General features: G+C 24.6%; 1 protein-coding gene across 1 annotated transcript in view; it reads left to right on the top strand.

The window, feature by feature from the left end:
* The window catches only part of LOC112597967 (protein draper-like), a 28,841-nt gene extending 3,380 nt beyond the window's left edge, over window positions 1-25,461 (top strand). Inside the window, exons 2-18 of the mRNA XM_025344240.1 lie at window positions 12,526-12,722; window positions 14,925-15,054; window positions 16,179-16,347; window positions 16,408-16,654; window positions 16,826-16,946; window positions 17,606-17,743; window positions 17,802-18,013; window positions 18,385-18,551; window positions 18,867-19,103; window positions 20,864-21,028; window positions 21,219-21,428; window positions 22,903-23,055; window positions 23,131-23,307; window positions 23,424-23,534; window positions 24,189-24,404; window positions 24,673-24,987; window positions 25,231-25,461. Of these exons, the coding sequence (XP_025200025.1) occupies window positions 12,604-12,722; window positions 14,925-15,054; window positions 16,179-16,347; window positions 16,408-16,654; window positions 16,826-16,946; window positions 17,606-17,743; window positions 17,802-18,013; window positions 18,385-18,551; window positions 18,867-19,103; window positions 20,864-21,028; window positions 21,219-21,428; window positions 22,903-23,055; window positions 23,131-23,307; window positions 23,424-23,534; window positions 24,189-24,404; window positions 24,673-24,987; window positions 25,231-25,346 (3,003 nt within the window). The 5' untranslated portion in view covers window positions 12,526-12,603 and the 3' untranslated portion in view covers window positions 25,347-25,461. The remainder of the gene's footprint in view (window positions 1-12,525; window positions 12,723-14,924; window positions 15,055-16,178; window positions 16,348-16,407; window positions 16,655-16,825; window positions 16,947-17,605; window positions 17,744-17,801; window positions 18,014-18,384; window positions 18,552-18,866; window positions 19,104-20,863; window positions 21,029-21,218; window positions 21,429-22,902; window positions 23,056-23,130; window positions 23,308-23,423; window positions 23,535-24,188; window positions 24,405-24,672; window positions 24,988-25,230) is intronic.
* The last annotated feature ends 1,178 nt before the right edge of the window (window positions 25,462-26,639 follow it).

Raw genomic sequence — 26,639 nt, 5'->3', positions numbered from 1 at the left:
ATATGGAATTGTGATACCAGAATGAAAATCTTTTGTATTATTCATTAATAAATATTTACTTAGATTTTGACATTAGTTTATCGTATGATGTAATATATTTATTATATTCGCATTGGTTTATTGGTATGTTTAAAAACATAGGCATGTAAACCTGAGAAACCTGGGAAAATAAAGAGATGTGTTCAATAAATAATGTATATTTGCGAGTATTAAACTTTTTGAAGCTTAAGTTAGAGTTAAAAATATAAAAGTATCTTTCAAAAATATAAACGTATTTAATAATATTATTACTTTAATAGTTTGATACAATAATATTTACCATCAATTTTCGCAATCAACTATCAGAAAAATATGAACTTAATAATTTAAAAATAATTAGAACGCTGGTTTATATGCATTCATGAATCTTAAATAATAGGTAGGATAAAGTTAATTTGAATACTTTTTATTTATTAATTATTATTTTTTTATAATCTATTGTAATACTAATATTATCTATTAAATGATTAAAAGAGTTATCCTATTAGTTATGTTATTTTTCTCATTGAAAAATAATGTTAGCATTAAGCTATTTGCACGCATTTTTTAATTCTGTAGCAGGAGTTAATTTGATTTCAAAAATTGAATTAAATAATTTATACATATTATCCAAAAGCGTTTATTTTCGCATTAAGGATTGTACATATACTTGGTAGGCGAGTTGGTAGGTAATATGAGTAATCTTAAATTTCACAACTACTGAAAAGAAACTAGGTTCAAATTTATTTAGATTTAAAGCTTTTGTCTCAAATTATGAATATTGTGAATATTTACAAAAAGTATTCATTAAAAAAAAAACAAAAAAATAAAAAAAAAAAATATATAAAAACTATAACGGGATTTAAACCTACTTTCAACAAGAAAGTTTTTAAATAATTTAAATATTTTTAGGTATAATAATTATTATTTTTATACTAATTACTTCAAAATGATCTTTTTATTAATTTATTTTAAATTTAAACGATTATAGTAATGATGTATTTGAATAATTTTAGTGAACTAGGATTTATTTTAGATTTTTGATTACCTATAGTGTATAATATTAATAATATTTAATTAATTTAACATACCTAACCGTGTAATATCTAAAATCCAAACACCTATTGCTATATAGGTAGTTATATAATATTGGTTATAACCTATATATTATAACAGAATTTATAGGATTTATTTATAATATAAATTTTGATTTAAATTATTTTATAATTACATTAAAAAAATGCATTGTTATTACGGTTCTTATGTTGATAGCGATAATCAAAATTATGTTTTTTTTTAATGCTTAGAACTAAATACAATTATATAAACCTATAATTAATAAATTTATTAAAATAATATCATTCTACGAGTATAAACACGTATGATCTATTTACATTGAACATGTAAAGTAGGAATAGTTATATAAATGATAACTTTAATATACAAAATAATTCAGTATTTAATTCGTGATTGAATGAAAAACACATCATTGCGGCATCAGGTGTAATAAAATGGCCGGTGTACTAATTAAAATCGAAATAATTTCTATACATATTATTATAATCCCATGTATAAACACTATAAGTTAATTAAAAAACAATTTATTTCTATTTCTTTCTGAATAGTATCAATATTTTCTACGATAGTTTCAGTTTCATGCGAGGATCGAAATTTAAATTTAAATCTATAAGTGATTTTAAACACTTATATATTTTCTTTAGTAAGACAATACATTTATTTATATTATTATCTTGTATTCCTAAATTATTTATCAAATCTAAATATATAAATAATAACGTTGTAAGTTTTTTTATGACAATGTGTGTTTCTTATTAGAGTCGAGATAAACATAAACATAGTATTTTAAAAGGTATTCTAATGTTTTAAGGTCATGATGGATGATAAACGACTACTATAATATAATGTCCCTATTGTTTACCCCACCAACTTAATTTAATCTCACTAGTTATTTTGTACATTGTACATTGGAACATCCATACTAGGTTAAAGTAGTGTCGTGAACACCTAAACAAAAAAAATGATGTATTAATATATTATAAAATAAAAACATATTTTTTATTTATATAAATTTATTTTTGCTTCGCTAAGATCGATTTTGACGTTAAGTATTTTTATTGATAAGGTATTTGACTATATTCAATGGTATTCATTGTTTAATTTAAAAATTTAAAATACATTTTAAATATTATTATGCATTGTGTATTACTGATTATATATGAAGAAACTTGTCTGAACCAAATTGTTTTAATACTGAGAATAATCGACTAAATTAACAATGTTGTTATTTTTGAACTTGAAAATAATTTTTATGTTTAGGTATTTATTTTTTATTTTAGAAATGCTTATGAATAATTGATTATTATCATACATTTTTGATTATTAAATTTATTCGTTTTTTATTGATATTTATTGGACAACTTATTTATTATTTGGCGTTCAAAAATTGCATGTATAAACAATTACAAATTTATATTCAAAATATATTTAATAAGTTTAAGTATTTATAAGTATATAGTATAGTACAATATTAATTCTAAAGTATTAGTAAATTAAATATTTCACGAAGCTTTCTATTAAAGTATTAAGCATCATTTTTTGAGTTAACAAAATTATTTGAATAATAATAAGGATTGATTAAATTCTACAGATCCTGTTATACGTAGTCAATAATCACAATTTTTTCAGTTATAAATAATTATATTTTTATTTAAGATAAACTTAGACAAGTGATTAATAATAAAAACATAGGTTTATATTGAGTTGAACAGTTAATGTTAATTCCTACATTGCCCAAATGATTAGGTATAACAATGATGTAAAAATCTTAATTTTTAAGGATAGACTAAAATTATTTTTTTTAATTTAGTGAACTAATATTGAACCAAAATTGCATTTATTTTTATTTGAATCTTAAAGCAGAAGCGACGTTTTAAAATATTATAGTTAATCTGATTAAACATTAAAACATTCTAAAAACTTTTACAATATATCTATTTATTATCGGGTACCAAAGAATATTACTAGGCTACAGTTTTTATTTATTAGCATACCAATCAAATTTCTTAAAAAATGCACCTCTTTGCAAAATTACAATATTTCTCATTAGTACGTACATAATTTTTTTTTCTGTTGTAGTTTTTAATAGTATTAATTTAGAAATCTGTTTGGTGTTATTTTTTATGTAACAATAAATATTTATGCAATTTAATGACAAAAAATATTACATTTAATAATTTTAACAAAATTTTTTATTTATTTTTATATCGTTCTTTATCTGATTTATTTTAATTATTTGTTTTTAATTTATACAGATGTATCTACAATTTACAAAATATAATGCATTATGGTTATTTTAAAGATTATATTGATTTTCTCAAAAGTTTTTGTTTTTGGAAGTATTTTTTTATGTAATATTTAAAGTTTTTCTAAAACAACGTTTGAAAAAAAAAATAATGAATATAATATTTTTATTACTTTTGAATTATTTTTAATGTGTTCTAAAGTAAAATATTTTTCTGAAAATTTCAATATTAATAATTGTACCTGAAAAAAATTCAAACAATTATTTAATTATGACTCTTAAGTGTTGAGGGTTTAGGAAAATGGTAATACTTTTTCGATAAAATGAATGTCCAATTTAAAAAAAAATTACCTTGTATTTATTATATTTATTCATTTATGTGCCAATCTTTATAATTTTTCAACTAAAATTTTAATTGTTATATTAAATAAAATTATTGAAATAATTAAAAAATATATTTTTTGTAACAATATTTAAAATTTTTAAGTTTAACTTGGTTATATTTGGTATAAAATATCTAAATATTTTTAGAAAATCGTTCAGTGTGTTTGAAATCTCTTATTTGGAAAGTGGTTTAACAAATTGGGTTTTCTTTTGATTAAAAATCCATAACGTAATTTCAATAACATCTCTCTTTTAACTTTTAAAGCAATATTGTATTAATATACAATGCCGGTAATAATACAATATCTGAGTATAAACATCGTTTGTATTGGTAAAAATATTGTGTGAAAAACAAAATTCACCACACATCAATGTTCCTAAATACACTGAATTTCACATTGTAGCTATAATAATATCTTCTAGAATATAGAATCAATGTAAATATTTGTATTTATTAAAATAGTAATGATCGGAATTAGGTATCTATTTATAATGAATTGTCTAAGTATCAGGTATAAATATAAAAATATATAATACAAATTAATACTTTTTTAAATCGTGGAATAATGACATAATAATTTTATTAAATAAGTATTAAAAATTAATAAAATTATATTATATAATATTCTTTAAAATATATTTGAGTAGAGTTTATAAAATTTTAAATCAAACCTAATTGTTAAATTTAAAAAATGTGATTATTTATCATTTCAATTTCTATACATATAACATGAGAAATAAACTAAATAGTTAAGGATGTTCTTATTAAAGTGTACTTGTAGTGTATTGTATAGTTTACAACCGACAATAATACAACTGACGTGTATAATACAACAAAACGTGTTTTTATTGTAATATTTTAAGTTTGAACTTATCAATCAATAAATCTTACTCATAATTTTAAGAATATGTTATTACGACTCGATAACATTTAAAACATGAAATTATTAGTTAGATTATATGCTTTTTATTTAAGACATGACCTATCTGTAAATCATTTTTATAATTGCATGCTCAGTATTACTTTGTGATTTATTTAGAGTGAGAAACTTGGAAGAATTGATATTTTTTATTGGTTGTAAACATCCGTTTTACATAATTGATTAGTCTAGGCAATTAACATGTAAAAAATTATTCTTAGGCTTTGACCTCTTAATGTTCACCGTATATTTTGCTGATGTATAATTTATAATCTGTAAATGACTTTAGTGTGAGTGCATCTCTGAAACTTGAACTTAACCCTTTATCAGTATTTTCTTCAATATAATATTTATATTTATCATTGTAATGCAACGCACTAAGTATGATCAAGATAATTTGAGCTAGATACAATTGATGAAATTGTGATAATTTTTATTATTATTATTCATGGCGTCCACTAGCCCCTAAAATAAATAATATGTTCATGCATATTGTATCGGATCATGAGATATTTTTGAATTATTGTGTTGTTTCTCATGTTGTCTTCAAAATTATATATTTTCAATGTATCAAATATTACTAGTTTATTTTATATATAATATATATAAAAAGTAACATATTTATCGTTTCGTTCTAGCGAGCGTTTATGAGAGTGCGTTGGGATATGGGAGGGAGAGAACTGGGACTTGTCGTAGGTACAGTACCCAATTAAAAATATCACGTCGAGAAGCCATCTGAGACGCGATACGTTGCACACATACTCCGGGCTTCTGCTGGCGACCGCCGGACGTTCAAATATCTCACGGAACGGCAAGCGTCGGCGGTTTTCGAGGCCGACCACACCTAGCAACACCCGCTAGCATAGTATCCTGGTACACCAGTACCCACTCGTTTTTCAATTCGGGCACTAAGTCTTTAATCGACGATTTTCGACCAAACGACACAAAAAAATAAAAAAAATATATGTCTACGCCAATAATTTTATATTTTCACGTGTTGTAATATAATGATATTATATTTAGGTATACGCGTGGTATAAAATTGCAATAATTTGTTGGAAAAAATCTATACTAAATATAAAATAAAGCCGAAGAGTTCGTTTTTTTGTTTGAACGCGCTAATTTTTGAAACTACTAGTCGTATTCGAAAAATTCTTTTTCATTTGATACCTATAGCCTATTCTTGAAGAATTTTATAGGCTAATTAACATTGCGCTACGACGCTTAGGAGCCAAGAAATACCAAAAAAAGTCAGAAAGAACGTTAAGTAAAACTGAAGTAATAGCGTAGGCTTGTATGTAATGCGACGTGGTAGGTCAGAGGTTGATCATTTCTACAATATCAGTTAATAATCAGTCCTATATAGTGAAATTTTTTAATTGTCATTGAAGTTCAGGAAGAAAGTTAGTAGATAATAATTTTACAATATAAATATTTGATTTTAAAGAAATAAGAAATTGCCAAAGCAATTTTCGGCCAGCGTTTTTTTTTTCATTTTTAAACTACTATGTGACTTTAGCATACCCGTCCGACTTAATGCAAACAACCGACGCGGTAACGATATCGTTTTCGTTCCGCACGCGCGCGCGATACGGTATATGTATCGCAAGTGCAGCGAATCGAAAGAGGCCCATAAATAATAAATTATAGACAGGTCATACGTATTAATATCGCGCGTTTCCGCGGAAGAAGCAATATGCTTTTTTATTATTCCATGAAAAATTGTATTACCTTGACTTTTTTAAGTGAACAATATAATATATTATGTATGACCTGTTTTACATTTTAATACAAATTCATTTTTTTACTATTAGTATGGATTTGTCTAATATCTCTACAAACATTTTAACTGATGACTTCGTAAAATACTCATGTATAAAACGATAGTATTAAATCGTTTTTATGATTAGCTTAACCAGTCACACACTGATGGGTCATAGGGACCATAGGAAATAAAAATAAACATATCTATTCTAACATATAATATTTATACTGATTAGGTGATATAATTTTTTTCAAATCATTGGTATTATTTATGGAATAAAGTAATATTAAACTGTAATAATTATAATATTTGTTGAATAATGTCTAGAGCACCCAACTATGGTTTGAACAAAACAATTTGATTTTGAATGAGTGATAACATAATGAAGGTACAATAGAAAGTTATACATGCATTTTTATAAGGCAGAATATTCTACTCTTTCAGACCGTGGTATCCTAATGTTAGCACTTAGAAGTATAGGTGTTGTAAGCGTGTCTTATCTATTCTTTTAATCTTTGGAGAAATTTAACTTAATAATTATTTTAGTACAAAGAAATATTAATGCTGAGAAGAGTATATTTAGTATAATCAAAACAATATAAATCACTTTGGATGGTTATAGCATTATTATTTTTCTTTTACATTTTTTGGGATGTACAAATAATTAAAGATCATTGGAAAACATGAACTATGAAAAAACGTGCACTAAAATAAATTCGATATGGACTTAATAATTTTGTAAATTTTCGAATATTATAATGTTTTCTAAAATGAAGAAAAGCATATTCAATCGTCTAAGTATTATAAGTTTTATTTCCTTGGGTTATATGCCCTATATTCATTGTCAGCAGTTTATCTGTGACGCACTGTCATTAATTATTATTATATCACGTTGTGATATAATAATTACGTTTAAAATATACGTTTTGTTCACTTGATTTTTACGATTATTTTTAGTTATTGTGGTAAATGGTTTTATTTTTCGTAGTCTACATTCATAAAGATTTTGATTCTTGCTAACATCTAACTAGTGTTATGTATCAAAATATTGAAAACGATAACAGTTCTTTGCTATGCATTTTAAAGACTAAATCAGTTATTAAGTCTAAAAAAATTAAGAATGTGAACAATTTTCAAGTATTTACATAGGTAGGTACTATTTTGTTTATTAAACATTCTTGATTATACGCAAAACGATAATAATCAGTATTTTTTTTCGGAGTGTTGAGAGATTGTAAGCTGATTCTAAACAATAACAATATTGTTCATTTATTATACTATATTTTAATGTTCAGTGACAGATTTTGACATTTATGAAGTTCAATAGACGTAATTAGAAAATATCTGATTTTTATCGGAGTTTACGGAAGTGAAATTTTAAATTTATGCTACTCATAAACTCAATATTCCTACACTTTATTGTCATAAGTAAATAATATACACAATAAAGAGTATCGTATGTTATTATAACATAAGCAAATATTTTAAGATATGTTTGGTATGCCTTTAATAAATTGTTTTATAGAATATATTTACTAAAAAATATTTAAAAGTTCGATATTGAATAAAATATATTTTTATTATGTCATAAATACATACACAAATTCATATTAAAATATTAAATTACTTCATTATGTACACGGTAATATATATATTTAATATTATAGTTATCAAACAATAGTTTTAACTCTGTTTTGAATATCATGCAAACAAGTCTATTCATATAGTTAATTCTTAGTAAACAAAATAAGAAAAAAAAACGATCAGCATTTTAGTCTCTTGTATTTATTTTTGTAATTATTTACATATTTTCTACATACGTTATTCTAGAAGCAAATACTTTTATCTAATTTTTTATATAACTATGGAATGTAGAAAATACGACGTATTATGTTATTCTTAACAAATGTGCTTTGTTCGTCTTTGTTTAATTTTAGTAGGTATTTTAATGTTGATAGAAGAATATAATGATATTATAAATAATTACTATTTACAAAAAAAATTTAATCATAGTTATGTTCTATAATTTTTACCTACTATTAATTATAAATTATAAATCTTCATTGTATAAGTATGTGTTTTTGACATTAAGTTATTATATTTTCTATGAATGTTGATTACTTTAAATTCTGTTATCATTTGTTGACTAGAAATATATTTAGACTTTTTATAGGTACTTATTGTAATAAAAGTATTAAGTTATAATATATTATATTATGTTACGTAAAATATATTTTACTTTCCAAACCAATTCACACGTCTTTCATCTGCCAAAAACCATTGTACCATTAATATCTTTAATAATATAATTTATACCGTAAATATAGTTACAAATACGTCATCACACCCGTGAGTGTGTGCATTTTCTTCAGTTAACTGAAGTGTATGATATCATTATGACGTGTAGGCATGTTATGTATATTCTTCTGTGATAATATACTGAGGACTATTATTATTATACTATAATACCGGAAATATTATAAATAATCCATGTTATTTATTTTCGATAGAAACTTGTGATGATTACACATAACACACAATATTGAAAAACTTAAGATAACTAATAGATTAATATTGTATTTGTTCAGTATCTTCATATATATATAGATGATTGTGGGTAGCTTTTGGATATTTTTTTTTTAAAACCGTTAATTTTTGTTCTTATGCGTGAATTAGCTGATCTACATCATAATAGGTACATAACACGACGATTATAATATAATATATAGTGATCCGTATTGTAGTATACTATTAAAATATAATCTTTAGAACTTGCTCATACCTCAGTATTCAAGTATAATAACCTTCGAGTTAGCCCGCGGTAATTAAATAACTACTTGTGTTAAAAAATATTTATTGTTGTGGACTGGAACATTCATAATAATCCCCCGTCTTAAGAATAGCTAAGGTAGGCGCGTGTCATGCGAGAACCTCTTTCCACCTTCATATGTATATTCTCAGAACTTTTTTCAATATATAGACTAAAAGAGTTATATAATTTAATCATTGAATTAACCCTAGTTAAGTTGTGATAATTTTAATACAATTTAATAAAATTGCAGTTTTTTTCTTAAAGTATTACCTATATAATATAAGAATAATTTGTCATACAATTTTAAATAAAAAGCCACGAATTAGTGATACTTGTCTATGAAATGATTATTATATATTTATATATATAATAGGTATTATATATTGTATCTATATCCGCCCTATTCTTATGTATGGATATAATATTGTTTTGGATCCTCATACTGCTAGTTATGTGAAGTAAATTTAACGAATCCAGAATAAGTTTTAATGTTTTACTAGTTATGTTTTAAAAATATCTTGTTCACCTCATGACTTACTAGTAGCAAAAAATATTGTTAAAATAAATTTTGTAGTTATTTAAAATCTAATTTTTGAAAATTTAAATTATACCTGTATACGTAAAGGTATGCTTAAATTGTTATTTAAGGAATGTTCTTTCTGTGCAGATTAAAATGAACGAAAAATTTTTTTCAAATTTAACCCTCTCCCTCTTTTTTACTAAAAAATATTTAACAAACAGTTTTTATGCATCAAAATCAAAATTCGAATGAATAGGTTTTAAGTTATTTAAATTAGCGTACATTGAGGACAATAGGTCTAAAATAATGTATGTTTGAAAGATATAAGAGTTTTAACAGTGACTTGAAAATTTTAGTAATTAATATCAATTTATCAACATGAATAATTAAAAAAAAGACAGTTTAAGTTTAATAAATATTAGATCCAATGTTATATTTGTTTTATACTTTGGTAAAATAATTTTTGAGGACTGTCGTTCTTCATATAAAAATTAATAACTAATAAACTAGTCATAAGAATTTTTAATTTAGTACTCATATAAAAATAAAAAAATATATATAACTACTTAATAATTTATAATGAAAAAGGGGAGCGTTTATTTGAGAAACAGATGTTTGTAAAATCATAGAAGTTTACTTTAGTAGGTAGTACAAAAAATTGAAAATATGGTTTTCAAGTTAATTAAAGTATTCTAAAAATTAGAATTTGAGTAAATCCGTTTTTAAATGAAAAATGAGGCCGACCATACTTAGTGAATCATTCTGTATAATCCATAATAAATTAAGTATTTCAAGTAACTTCATAATTTTTATGTTTATAAATAACACAGGTAGTGAGTGTTTAGTGATTTTACGAAAGACCACTTTCTTAACAATGAATATTTAACATTGATATACTGAAATTATGTTTTTATGACATTGATATCGGTAGATGTATGATGAATTGTTTATACCTTATATAATATTATAACCTGTCAAATTAAGAAACCATTCTAATAATGTTTAGTAAGATTGACAGCTACAATTCGGGTATTCACTGTTGTGGTTACTTTGTCATCGCAATACAATTATAATCTAGATAATTGCATGCAAATTATTAGACAGATTATTTTTTCAACAACCATAACGGCTGTTGTACACGTGCGGACGTAATATGTTAGTAGAAAATCTTGACTGAACGGATACATTTTTTTTTTCTATTAATATTGAAGTACTCGTGCTCTAAAGTTACAGTGCTCCTATATTTAACTTGATGTACTCTTATCACATCACGTGGCACGACCGATCTATCGATTGCTTATTGCGGTGTATACATCACGTACGAAACATCGATGTAAGAAAGTGTAATACAGCTGTATACGTCGTTGATCGATGTGTCACACAGAAACGGTGGCGCTGTATGGTATAGACCTATAACCACATATTTTGCATTATTATATGTTATATGTGTACTATATCTATCTATAATATTATTGAAATGTACATGGTCATAAACTCATAACTATGTTAGATGTCTAAGAAATTATGTAGTGGAGTATTACTACAAGACCTATATTTTAGAGTTCGTGGTATTATGTTGCAAGTGAAAACAATCACATATAGCTCTTTTTTATTATCTTTTGTTTAATTAAGCTTTGTTTAGTCAAATTCGCAGTGGTACGTCAACGATTATTTTTTGTATTTATGTTATTTAATATTTCTTATTATGCTTTATGAGACTGTTATTTTTATTACCGAGATTTTAACTAATATTTAAATATCTGTTGTATGAAGAAAAAAGCTATACTTTTATTGAAATATATTATGATGTATGACATGCTAAATGTTTATTACGCATGGTACAAATATAGAAAAATATAGCTATAGACTATAACCATATAAGTGTTATAAGTTATAATACATGTAATACAAACATTGTATATTTTAATGTATTTATTAATAATTTTTTTTCAATTAAAAGCTATTTCTAATTTGAGTAATGATATTATTTTATTACGTTTAAAATATAATTTTATTGATAGTAGGTCGGGGACAAGCATCATTACTTGTTTTGTTATACACATTTTTTAGATTAATTTATTTGCCTAACAATATTTTTTCATGGATACATAAGTTTTAGCATTGGTACTGTTATTTAACAATTTGTTTATTATTTTGTAATTTGTTGGATTTTTAACGGATTTCCTTATTCTAAAAACTGATAAATATAGTGATTGCAATTGATTTGTTAGCATATTGTCCTGCTAAACGCATTATCATACGATTTATTTATATGTAACGATTGATATTTAAAAACAATTGATTTCAGTTTTTTCCTGGGATACAATAATATGTATAATTTTAGCTTGGTATCACAATAAATCTTGTACAAGCGATGCCATATTATATTCCGCCAATAAATAGAAGGGTGATATTTTTTTAATTATAGTTAATAATGTACTCAACTGTCTTGACCTTATTACTTCACATTTTATTATTTATTACACAATTACACAATACGATTAACAAGATATGTTAGTTAAATAATTTGACAAGATTTGACATAAATATGGAGATTGGAGAAATAATTGTGTATCTACTCCCCACGAAAAAGTAAATTATTATTATAAGCCATTTTCGTTGATTTTAAAGCATGCAGAAAAGACAAATTGAAAAATTAAAAATAATTAAAAATATAATTTTATTTACAGGTTTGTTTTAATTATTTTGTTATTTTTTAGATTGTAAGTGTATTGACAAATGTATTGGTTTCACAATTTTATTTGTGTGTTTTTTCTTTCACAGATACATAAATCATTTAAATAATCACCATCATGTAAATTGACAATTTTCATTAAACGTAATCGGTGATCACTATTCATCATGATACGTTATTTTAATTTGGGTATATACGCTGCGGCGTTGTTACTTGCCCATCTGTGTTATTCAGCTCAATCGGAAACAGAACTTAAAGGATCTAATGTTTGTACCAGACTAGAAATGTGAGTGCATTTTTGTTTAAACACGTATTTTATAGTTTAAGTGCTTATGTTGTTATTAAATACATTTTGGGGATTGAATAAATATATATTATTTCGTATAGATTAACGGAAGTTATTATGAAATTAAAATATATCAACAATAATGTTATTTAGGTGTGACCATGTTTTATTATTTAACAATTCATTAATTTGAATGATTGACCAAATTAATTATTTTTATAAAGTAGAATATATAATTAAAATTTTTTGAATTGTTTCATCATAATGAATCCATCTAGTCTTAAATTTGGAAAAAAGTGATTTTTTTTCTATTGTTATTTTTTCTAAAAGTAGGAGTCTTAACATTCAAACCCTACTAATTGAAATTTATTATCGAATCAAATATATTTCTAGTTGTTACTTTATTAGTGCTTAGAAATTCAGATAGATTTATTTTTTCGACTTTTTTCAAATAAACAAAAAAATTATTAAGCAAATTGTTTTATATCAGCTTTTTTATCATAATGTGTATATTTTTATTACTGAGTCGAAAAAGTTGAATGCAGAAGATTATAAATTAAATAGTAATGTATTACTTTTTTCTACTATAAATAAATAAATAAGTGGTTTTACATTTCAATTATTGGTGGGGTTTTAATGAAAAAAATATGACAATATTTTATTTTAAGTTTCTAATTAAAATATTTTTTATAGCTTTGCTGATAGATTGAAGGTTAATAATATATTAAATTAATCAATGGAATATATTATTCAGTAACTGTTAATAATATTAAATCTTTAATTATTTATATGAACATATATTAACATTTAAATTAATATTCTATGTATAAATACTATGATCGAGTAATAATTTCGGTAAACCGAGTTCCGACCATAATAATTCTGGTCAAATAATTATTATTTGTTTATTTGTGGTCATTTATCATAGCATAATTTTTTGAATTTACTACATGATAATAATTGTTCTAATTAGTGTCGAATACACTATTGTTCTACGTAGAGGTGAGTGATTCAACTCGTACGTATAAATAAACCTAAAAACATAGTAAGGTCGAAATAGGTATATCATAAGCAAGGTATTTTTAAGTGAAGAAGCGTTATAAAAAAAAATATATCTACACATATTATGCCGCCATAAAGGTAAGTAAAATACGATAATAGGAAACAGAAGTAGCGCTATCTACCTTGTACAATAATATTAAAAACTTAAGAAAAAATTCTCATTTGAGTTGAGTAATACGAAATATAAAAATCAGTAACTTAAGCAGTTTATATGATAAAAAAAAAATAATAGTTAATTATTGTTAGCTATTAAAATTGTTATCAAATGTCCATATGTATTTTGTACCTTATTGACTTAAAAACCAAGATGATAAATACTCGCTTTTCCTGTACATAACGTTCATAAAAATAAAAATAAAGTTTCATAAATGTCCATTTCAATTTATGTGTGCGCTAATAAACGTAATATTTTAGAGTGAATTGATTTTACAAAATGGTTTTTCTAATAGAATTTTGAGCAATAAACGATACTATAAAAAAAAAAATGTTATTTTTGTTTAAATATATTTCAATATAATTTGATTATATTGTAGACAAATAAAATATCATAATGTTTTTGTTTAACATTTTAATCGTTATAAAACAAATTAAATAATATGATTTATTTATTGTTGATAAATATATTCTGTTGTAAACATGGTAGTTCCGTTTTGAATATTTATCAATTTTTATCTGAAAAATGTTTTAATTGTAGAGCTTATTAAAGGTTATGTGTAATTTTATCATATTATTGTAGAAAAATAATATTATTGTACAATAACTTTTTTTTCTAATAATTGTATATTTCTATTAAAATAATATTTGTCTAATAATTATACACTTTTATTCATAGTGTCTTAGATATTGAGTTGTAATATTATCTAAAATTAGTAATAATAACTAAAATATATTAAGGAATGAAATATGTATGGTATGTATACCTACATTATGTTATTAACCTAGGACTTATGTTCTTGTGTATGTGTATCAAAACATCTTTATATTTTTTTATTTTTTAAATGAGGCCTTTATAATATCATGGTTATTAAGTAAAATTACTTAAAATTATCGTGTTAATATATAATTTAAATTTTATGATACGATAATTTTTATAATTTTTTCAATGTAAAACTTTTATTAAGTTTTAAATCTTTTTTTTAGGTATAATGTGACGGTCAATGTCACTGAATTGAAACCATATCAAGTACGAGAGTCTTATTTTTGTTTCACAGACTTCAAACTAAAATGTTCCAGATACCGAATTGTAATGAAATCGATTGTTTCGCAGCAGGTAAATTTAAACAAAAATAATTTTTGTGTAACCAACGTGTTTTATAATTAGAGTGCATTTTTATTATTTATCTCAGGTTTGCAATACCTAATATCTCAATAGTTAATATTTATAGTTATTTCATTTTTTTTTTTATGAAATTAATATTATGTTTGTTTAAAAAAAATCTTTAATTTATCTAATCAAATACGTGATTAAATTAATAGTATTTGATGTTAAAATGTATATCCTAAAGCGTTTAGTATAAAATAATGTATAAACCATTTTAATTGTGATTTATTTCGTATATAATAATTATACTTTTGTTAAAGCTAATAAGTATCCACTAAGTAAAATAGTTCAATTAATAAGAACTACTAGATATAGAATACTTTTATTTTTTAAATATTTGAATGATAAATTGTATTAAAATTTAAAATACAAACTATTAGTTTGTAAATAGTTATTTTTAGGTATCTACTAGCATAATAAAATATACTGTTATTGCGACAGATTAATATTTTTTAAATTTTTTAAAATCTTCTTGATTGGGTATTTAATTATTACTTCCTGCTTTAATTAAATTTTTTATTGAAATTCTTCTAACGGAAATGTATGTATGCACTTAAATCAAAGTGTATGTATTTTCCATTTAGTTTAATCATTATTATAAAAATATCTTTTGTAAGTTTATTTTTTTTATTCAATGACTTGATTGGTATATATTAGTAATAGACTTTAAGTTTTAATTTAGATCACTACTATATTTGATTTTATTATCCTACTCGAGTGTTATGTGTAAAAACTATATACTAAAAATGATTTTAGCTATTTAAACTTTAAAAACTTTTGAACTATTTTTTAGTGTACGAGAACTTAATCATAAAAATATTTTATATCAATTTATGTTTGTGTAAACATTTTTTTTTTTTTTATTATTTTAAATTTAGTTTACAATTTTAATTTATATTTTGTTTTTTTATAGTATTTTTTTATCTTTTTTATAAACTATTATTCCACTATTCTGCTTTATTTTATTAATACATTATCAATAGTGTTTTATCTCAACATTTTATTAATATTTAATTGTATCTCTGTGAATCTTGTTGAATGAACAGTAAACCTATTATGTATTATATTTGTAGGTGTTAGAAAAAAAAAAGCCCATTGAAGAATGCTGTGAAGGATTTGTTATATCGCCAAATAAAACTAATTGCATTCCAGTTTGTCAGAATAGCTGTGAACATGGTACTTGCACGTCTCCAAATGTTTGTAAATGTGATGACAACTATGGAGGACCTTATTGCAATAAAAGTAATAATAAATAATATTAAAAATATTATCAGAGTATAAATATAATTTATTCATGTGCAGCATGTCCTACTGGAAAATTCGGCGAGTTTTGTACAGAAAATTGTCAGTGTGAAAATGGATCACCGTGTGATCCATATGATGGACAATGTAAATGCTTAGCAGGTTGGACGGGAGTTGATTGTTCAGAGAAATGTTCACCTCATAATTTTGGCATCAACTGTGTTGAAGAATGTCCTTGTAAAAACGGTGCTATTTGTGATCCAGTCACTGGAAAATGTGACTGCCCGCCGGGGTTTAGAGGTCCACTGTAAGCACAACACTTCTAGTAGCAAGTTATTTTTTGATTTTGGAATAGATCAATATTATTTTATTTTTAATTTTTTCACCAATTTTTTACATATTGAAACTAATTGTGCAAATCGCACTTTTGAAAAAACCAAATGTTAAGTATAAAATATATTATTAATTCTAATTATAGATGTGATCAGAGATGTCCTTCTGGTTATCATGGAGATGAATGCCAGAGCGAATGCAAATGTCAGAATGCAGGTAGTTGTGATCCACATACTGGTCATTGTTTATGCTCTTCTGGATGGACGGTATGTTATATTCAAACATTTATTTTATAAATCGCGTTCTAAAATATTATTTTAAATAAATATCCTTGATAAGAATTAAATATGCAATGATTTTCGTTTAAATTGTTCATTTATTTATCGTTAAGGTTTATTGGTTATTATCTACTAGATTGTTAAATGTAATCAGACCGGAATAAAATCCATGTTTATTTCACTGTGTCAAATAGATAAATAGCATTGATAATTTTTTTTTATAAATAATTTATAGAATGCCACATCAAGTTTCTCATAAGATTACTAAAGAAAACAAATGAAAAGAAAGTATTTAAAAGTAATTAGATACTTATACATTGATTTGGTTGTTTACCTTTATAAAAAATAACTAAATAAGTACAATTAAATCCAAGTTAATCTTATTTAATATAGTTAAAACTATTTTAAAAATTAACCGCAGTTTATTATTAAACAATAAGTTCACTTAATTCATTTTTATTAGGAAAATTACTACACGACCAATGATATACACAAAAATATAATAAAAATTAATTAGATCATAACCGTTATAATATGTTAAATTCCATTGATAAGTTTGAATCTTAAAATATCCCTGGAAAGAATAAGAAAAATTATTTTAATAATTATATTAACTATACATTACAATATTACAATTTGGTTTTTAGGGAATGGTGTGTGGAGAAAAATGTGAGCCTGGAAAATGGGGTGTTAATTGCAGTAAGACATGCGATTGTTTTAATGAAGGTAATTGCCATCATATTACTGGACAATGTCAATGTATGCCTGGATATCACGGTGAAAAGGTAACAACAACTTTTTTAGAGTCAAATTTCAAATAATAATTTTTATATTTTGGTTTAGTGCAAAGATATTTGTCCGGAAGGAATGTATGGTCCAAATTGTTTGAAAAGTTGTAATTGTCCAGAAAACTCTTATTGTGAACCAAAACATGGAAAATGCATATGTGAAAAAGGTTGGAAAGGTGATAAATGTTCCAAACGAACATGCCCAGATGGTCTTTATGGGGAAAGATGTGACAAAATATGTCAATGCGTTGTTGAAAATACCATTTTGTAAGTAAAAGTCTTAAACATTAAAAAATGTATCATTATTTAATATTTATTATCTTTATTATCTAATGAATAAAATGCTAATTTTTGACCCTTGTATGGTTGTTTTTCTTGCATTTGAAATACCACTTTTTTTCGTCGTATAAATAACAAATTTTTTTTTGATCAAAAAAAACTTTATAATATTAAAACAAAAAACAGCCCAGAATTATGAATCAAGGTCAGGGACCTTTCCCCCCTTTTATTAAACTGTTCAGTTTTTTCATACTTTGCTTTCCCCCCACTCCCGCCATATTACCTATTGTATACATTTATATTACAATTTGTATATATATTTTTGTTTGATTTAATTATAATAAAAATATTGATTTTAGTTGTCATCCGTGGAAAGGAACCTGTGAGTGTGTAGCTGGTTGGGATGGTCCAACATGCTCTAGAACTTGTCCTTTGTATACTTTTGGCGAAAAATGTCGAAGAAAATGTGATTGCTACAACAACGCGCAATGTTTGGCTAATAACGGCACATGCATTTGTGGTCCCGGTATGTTTAAAGTCAATAATGTTCGAATATTACGATTCCAAGTACTTCAATTATATGATATGTTTTTTATTCTGATAATAATTTTACTTCAATTTACAATTTTATAAATTATATGTTTATATATTCAATCTTTTTAAATTAGTTTTGTAAGTAAGCTAAATAAATGAAAAAAATAATTGAGTGTATAATAATAATTTTACAATGCATTTTTGAAATGCTGTATTGGGTACGCTCGTTTAAATGATGAATTTTTTGACGTACGTAATAATCTTAGTACTAATTTTAGTTGTATAATAATCTAATTGTTATTTTTAGGTTATCGTGGACTCTCGTGTAACGTAACCTGTCCTCAGGGAACATTCGGTGAGAACTGTAACAACCAGTGCCAATGCAACAATGGAGCTAAGTGTTCCCCTGAGTCTGGTATGTGTTTGTGTCCTCCTGGGTGGAGAGGGCAGCAATGTGATTTGCCGTGTGAAAAGTCATTTTATGGGGAAAATTGTAAAAACGAATGTCAATGTAAAAATGACGCAGCGTGTAGTCCCGTCGATGGTAAATATTAAATACTCGTATTATAATAATATATACTATTATATAAGCAATATTTTTAATTTTAAATAAAATATAAAAATATTAATCATTTATTCGTATATTTAATTTTTTATCATTAAAAATATTTATCTACTGCTTACTGATAACATACGTCATAACCGTGTTTTACCATGTATAGATAATAGATATAGAGATAATATGTAGGTAAGGTGTGAATTTAAATTAATAATTATAATGAAAATTAATAAATAATGACATACAGAAACTTGAATCTGATATTTCTAGCACCCGTTAAAAAAATAATTATCTACATACTGATATTATACTTTTGAATGTGTGTTATGGGTTATTTCAGATAATGAAAATATTAAAATTAAATTCTAAATCTAGAATATTGTTGATGATTTCATATAGATTTTATCAGTTTAATAATTGGTCTGTTTAAAAAAAAAGTCTTAGATCTTAAATGTCTTATTAGTTATTTTTAAACCACGTACTAGCTTTTGATTAGTATAAAAACTCTTTACCTTTATGTAGGTATATTTAAATTTTAGATTGATATAATATCGATCAAAGAAACAACTAAATATGAATACTATTTATTTTTTTTAATTTAATTTTTTTTTTTAATAGAAAAGTGCGAGGATACAATAATCAAAATAGTTTATACTTTAATAAATATAATTTATCAACGTATCATAATATTTGTATAATATTATAATACAACTGAAAAATGTTTGTACAATATAATTTAAGCAATATAAAATCAGTATTTTAAGTATATAAATATCCTGGATATTATGTACATAGATAATGAGTTGTCCGGATGTATTTATGACCGTAAATTATTTGTGAATCACTATTTTTAATTTCGATCTCTTTTGTTTCAGTTGTTAATTATTTGATTTTTTGATTATGCATAATTAGTTTTTTATTTACTTCACGCAAAATTATAGTACATAATTTGCGCATCGACATATTTAATAATAGAATTGGTAAAGATTAGAATTACTCAAAAATCCAAGTTGTTTACTAATTTTTAATTCGACATTGACCCTTATTGTATTTTCTAATTTACGAAATATGTTGTTTAGGTATAAATTTTCTTTAAAAATATAGACCTATGAGTACATTACAATAAGATTAAACAATTAGTGAACGGGTAACTTATAACAACGACTATGCCATACATGTTTATTGCAATATGTTTATGCATTATGATTATTATTTAAAGCTGTATTCAATTTGTTCTTAATTAAATATATATATATATAAATACTTACACTACGTAAATTTATAAACCAATTGTCGAATTTTGGTTATTGTAGGGGACTCAATTCTTATCTTCGTTTAGCAAAATGAATTTAATTTAAAGTTTTCACTTTTATTTAATGATGATCCAAGCCTCAAAATTAACATAAAATAGCAGGAATGGTGGTTTTGTTTGATTATGCAAAAAATTATTAATATTTCTGACCTAAAATAACGATTTTGGTTTAAGTAATTCTTTTTTTATGGAATTTATCAATATTATAGGATATTATTAGTATTATGAATGACGATATGATAATTGTCGAGTCCGTAGATAAAGAAATCTACATATTTTTTATATTATGAGTTTATATAATTAGGGAATAATGACGTAAATCGTTTTCCTTTTAGTCATATAGTATTAATAGTTAGTGAGAAATAATAGTGTTTTATTTCATGATTACAACTATCTTTGTTTGTTGTATTTAATAGATAATTTATTGATTTAGGTACGTGTACTTGTCAACCGGGTTTTACGGGTGATAACTGCGATTCTGCTTGTCCACCCAAGACTTATGGCAGAGACTGTAAGCAGACTTGCGATTGTAACTGGGAAAATACAGCATCGTGCAACCCGGTAACTGGTGAATGCAAATGTGTCGAAGGCTGGAACGGTAAACGAAATCATACTTATACCTATAGAATTAGTGTTACAACTGAAATGCATAACAATTATATCATTTCGCGGCCGTGTTAATAGATACTGTACAATAGGACAATAGGTCTCACGATAGCCTGTGTTAATAGCACGTCCATTGTATGAGTTCAAGCTTATCGTTTATTTCATTATTTTTATATTTTAAGGTGTCCAATGCGAGACGCTATGCCCGTCCGGAACTTATGGTGAAGATTGTCAAAACGAATGCGAATGTCACAACGACAGTTCGTGCGACCAAAAAACGGCTAAATGTACATGCACTCGTGGCTGGGAGGGGCTCAAGTGCGATCTGCCATGCAAGCCGGGCAAGTACGGTTTTGGGTGCAGAGAGGAATGTCCAGAAAGACATTTAGACGGTAAATTGCTTTCTCTGTCTATAATATATTTATATTGTATTAGATTTAAAAGAAAATTTTTTTTTGAATAGAATAAACTTCATTATTAGGTACTCTTGGGTAAATTCTTTATTTTTCAATATTTTAGTTAAACGATTTATTTATGTGATAATTTTGAATTTGTTTTTGGTATAAATTGATAAAAGCTTGCAAATTATTATGCGTTGTCAATTTTGTGTTTTAAATATTATAAGTACTATATAAAATATCCATAAATACCATTTCTCATCATTAGCTTATAGATGTATTGTTTAAATATTTGTCAACGCTCATTTAAATTTATTAATAGTAACATACATTATATAATATGTTAATGTATTTGTAATAAATATATTGCTTATCAATCCATACATGATGACCAAACAACTCGGTTGTTAATTAGTGAAAACATTACACATTTATTAATTTTTTTTGACTTACACATGCTAAGTTATTTTTACATACATATGCTATAAGATGCCATTTTAGTTTTTGAAGTGTTTTAGCATTATTTATGTTACTCTAAAATCCAAACACTAAATCGATAATTTAATATATATATATTATATATTATGTATTACCATTAAGGAAATTTTGCTACACATGACTATTTGCTAGGCTTAGTGTCATAGGCGTGTAATAATGAGATGCATCAGAACTCAGTACATCCCAATGCATTTGGTTTGCCTACAATTTAAAGTTGAAGTATGAGACTATATCGGATATATAATAAATTAACATGCAAATTGAACTATTCAATCTAGTTATATATCCGCTTATCATCCGCATTGTACATGTAGTCAAGCTCACGTTTTATACAGCTCTTAGAAGTTTAAAAACAATTTGAAATTTGTTAGTTATTTATGTAGATGTACTTAAAGGTGTTTTATATTTTAATTTATAATATCGTCATTGAGGTAATGAAGTCTCTTTATTAGATTTGGGAATAAGCTTGTTAGAAACTATTCCTAGTTTTATTTTTTTCATAAACCAAAATACTTTTTAGTACTGTCATATAGATTAACACGTAATGTTATGGACACGTGTTTTCTTCAGATCTTTAAAATGCTATTTTTTCATGTATGTTTTCAAACATAAATCACAATAAACAATTAAGAATATTTGTTTTTATAAAATTTTTAATTTTTAAAACATTATTTGGATAACCTTTATTTTGCTAAGAAACAAATATCATTGCTTTAATAAAATTTCAATTATTTAAAAATTAGATAACCTACTAATTCTTACATTAGTACTTTTTTTTATTTATGCTGTGATCTGTAATTAATGTTTATTCTAGTCAAGCTTTATGTTTAAATTTTAAGTTCAAGACGAAAAAAATTAACTTAAAATCCCTGTTTATAGGTACGCCCTGTGTATACGTATAGTAATCAGTGGCGTCAATTTAATATTTATACAGTTGTACTATTGTAATTTTCAATTTCCGTTTACCCAGATAACTTGTCGTGCGACCACGTGACTGGAAAGTTTGAATGCCGCCCCGGTTACATCGGGCCAATATGTCAGCACGCTTGTCCAGCCAAATCGTATGGCCGAGGATGTTTGAAAAAGTGTGACTGCGAGTATGGTGATTGCCATCATGTCACTGGTAAGGATAACTTTTATTGTCAACTTAAAGAACGCGCAAAAGCAAATTACACGTATATTCCTTCTTTTTCTCCAGGTGCATGCCATTGTTATCCAGGCTGGACCGGTTCAAACTGCACGAAAGTATGTCCTCCCGGTACATATGGTATCAATTGCGGGCTCCCGTGTAAATGTCTAAACGGTGGTTCTTGCCGTGCCATCGACGGCGTTTGCCACTGTAAACCTGGATTTACCGGTCCTGCGTGTTCCGAAGGTCAGTATATATTGTTTCGATTTGAAACTATTAAGTAGAGGAACACTCACCTCTTTAATATACATACAACTGTTGTTAATCATTAAAAAATTGAAAAATTTTCTACGATTTTATAGTTTGTCCTGATCAATATTATGGCGATCACTGTATGTCTATGTGCAACTGTCCTAATGAAAAATTTATCTGTCATGCCGTCGACGGTTGTGTATGCAGACATGGATACACAGGTACCTTTACAATCTCTTATCTTATATAACTACTTATAATTAATACATCACTATTCATATCTACATTTTAAGATATTCATTGTGTACCTATTATATTTATAAATTTTATTTTATGAGATAAAGTAAATTTTTTAATAATCACTTATTGAAAGTTATTAAAAAAAAAAAAAATGATTTTTAGTTACACGATAACGAGTAGGTACATTGTATCATAAATGCTTTCAATGTGCTTAAATTTTATCTGTTTTCGAAACATTTCTTTAATGTAATATATTTACTATACTCATAATAATAATAAAATAATAATAAATCTGACACACCAATAAATACTTAATATATGATACCTAAACATGTAGATACTGGTTATATATTTTTTAAACTTAAAACTTTTAATAATGGTTACTTAAATTAATCGTGATATAAATAATACTATGATAACTTTCAACGATGTTAAATAAATTTCATTGGCAAAAAATATTAGTAAAAAATAATTAGGTACCTAATTAAATATTGTTGATTTTTATTTATGACTTGGTTCTTTAAATACCATTGAATACTTGTTACTTTATAGCTTAATGTGAAAGCATTGAATTTAATGTTTTATTGTAATATTTATTATTTATTGGATACTTATTAAAATGATAAATGGTTTAGGTGAAAACTGTGACGAGCCATTAACTGACCGAATAATTGGTACATTAGATACCGAAAAAAGCTCTTCAAGTGCGTTTGCAGGAATATTTGTTGCTATTTTGGTAATAGCTGCATTTATTATGGTATTATTATACTACCGTAATCGTGTTGCTGGTCTCAAAAATGTCATACATGCACATGTCCAATATGGAGCCGATCCACTTACCGTAAATCAAGGTAAAAAATGTATAAATATAAATTATAAATACCTATAGTAAATTAAATAATATTTATTTAATTTAATTGATATATAATTTAAACATAAACAGACATTCTCGGCTACTTTGTGGCCTTTATATATCTTGCTTCTTGTTTCACGCTGAAGTTAAAAATATATTTTGTGCTATAAATTATATAACTTATAACGTTATTATAAATTAATATTAAATATTTCTTCCAATTAAAAAAAATATTGCCATTAAATGATTTTTATGCATTATTTCAGATCGATTCCATTTTGACAATCCTGTATATTCTTTTGGACAAGCTAACACAACAGTAGGAATGGTTAATGAACATCAAACCTTGAACAACTGTCAAATTAAAAATAATTTATCTAAGTCTAATAACTTGGTGAAAGCTGGCTGCTCGTCATCATTGATGGATGACAGTGATAGTTATGGTATTCCATCAACTAGCGCTTCATCTTTCAAAAATATGGAAGCTGATATAAACAATCCTAACATATATCACAGCTTAGATGATTTGAAATCAGAAAATCTTTATGATGAGATTGAAGATAAAAAATTAGCAGCAGCGGGTAAGCTATTATTGAATTTAAAAAATAATAATTAATGAAAATATGATAATATGATTGAATGTCGAAACTTTTTAAGAATTTAAAATGCATTAAAAATAATAAAATAAGTTAAATGTTCTTTTTAACTGTTAAAATTCCTGTTTGATTATGAATTCACATTATTTTACATTACTTATAAAATATGAACAGATTATAATTTTTAAATGAATATTATTAAATTATATATAAATATTTGTTACATAGAACAAGAATACGACCATTTGGACTATCAGAGACCCAATGGTACATGGAAGCCTCATTATCAACGGATGTCAACAAGTTTAAAGGCTGAAAGTAAAAAGAATTTAAACACAGAATAAAAAAAAATTAAATACAAGACTTGCCAAATTGTTCATGAAGTCCTAAATAACTGTCATTTTAAGATAATACTACTTGACTTTAGTTATAAACATTAATCTCTTCATTTTTTTTTTTTATTTATTTATTTTTTTTTTCTAATTATTTACATATCTTTTATTTGAATAGTATCTAATCATATATTATGTATATTTTTTTTTACCAAATTGATATATTTTATTATTGAGGCGCTCTGTGATATTTTATTAATATACTTGCGTAGTCATTGTTGATAGACTTTAAAAATTTGTCTTTATGACTGAAAAAAAAAAAAAAAAATTAAGAAATATATTTTAATGTTAAATTTAGGACATTTTTCCATCATATATAATTGTCTATTATTTTAAAGTGTTGTTTTAAGTATCTCATATTGTATACATTATTATGTTTTTTTTTATTTTATATGTAATTAAAAGAACAATGCATATAATCTTATTTTATGTGGGTACTACCTACAATAATTTTTACTACATTTCTTTTTTACTTAGATATTATAGTATTAAGGAGTTCATATTTTATTTGTTTGTAATAAATGATTAGTATAGGTCATGAGTTCAAATTGACCTATTTATATTTTATTCTGTTAAATGTAATTGATTTTATCTAAACATTTACTAAATACTATGATTGTACCTATATATATTTATTTATGTATAATGAATAAATATGTGCATTTATTTTATTAATGATTTTTTGTATGGTGTAGATCATAAGAATTGTATACTATTATACTATAGTAAAATTATAGCCAAGGTTATATAGTACCTATTTTATAATTTTTCTATCACAAGACAAGTATAAGTATCAAGCAAAGATATACTTCTATCTTTTATCATTTAAAAATATAAAGTAAAAGATGGGTAAATACTAATAACTATCAATAAAGTTGATTAGTGTACTAATCAAATGACTTTAAATAATTTTCATTGTTAAAATTGTATATTTTTTTTTTTTTTTTTGTCTGTTGCACATAACCTAATATAATAATAACATAATTCTGTATTATACTGTTTTAATGTCAAAATAGTGTTACTAATTCAATTATTTTTTATTTGAAACACAAATTGTAATGAATTCACTCTTCGGAATAATTAATTATTGATTTGATACATCAAATAAAAAAAAGACAATGAATTAAATACTAATAATAGGTACACAAAGATCACACATGTGCTGTCTACTGCCACTTGATATTTGTATTATTATAATTATTACATTTTTCCTTTTCATATCTAATTCTTTAAAATCTATACTTA

This window comes from Melanaphis sacchari, unplaced genomic scaffold (assembly GCF_002803265.2).
Source record: "Melanaphis sacchari strain LSU unplaced genomic scaffold, SCAv2.0 Contig44_pilon_pilon, whole genome shotgun sequence".
Classification (NCBI taxonomy): Eukaryota; Metazoa; Arthropoda; class Insecta; order Hemiptera; family Aphididae; genus Melanaphis; species Melanaphis sacchari.
Note: the sequence above shows the minus strand (reverse complement) of the source record. Positions and strands in the feature narration are given on the sequence as shown.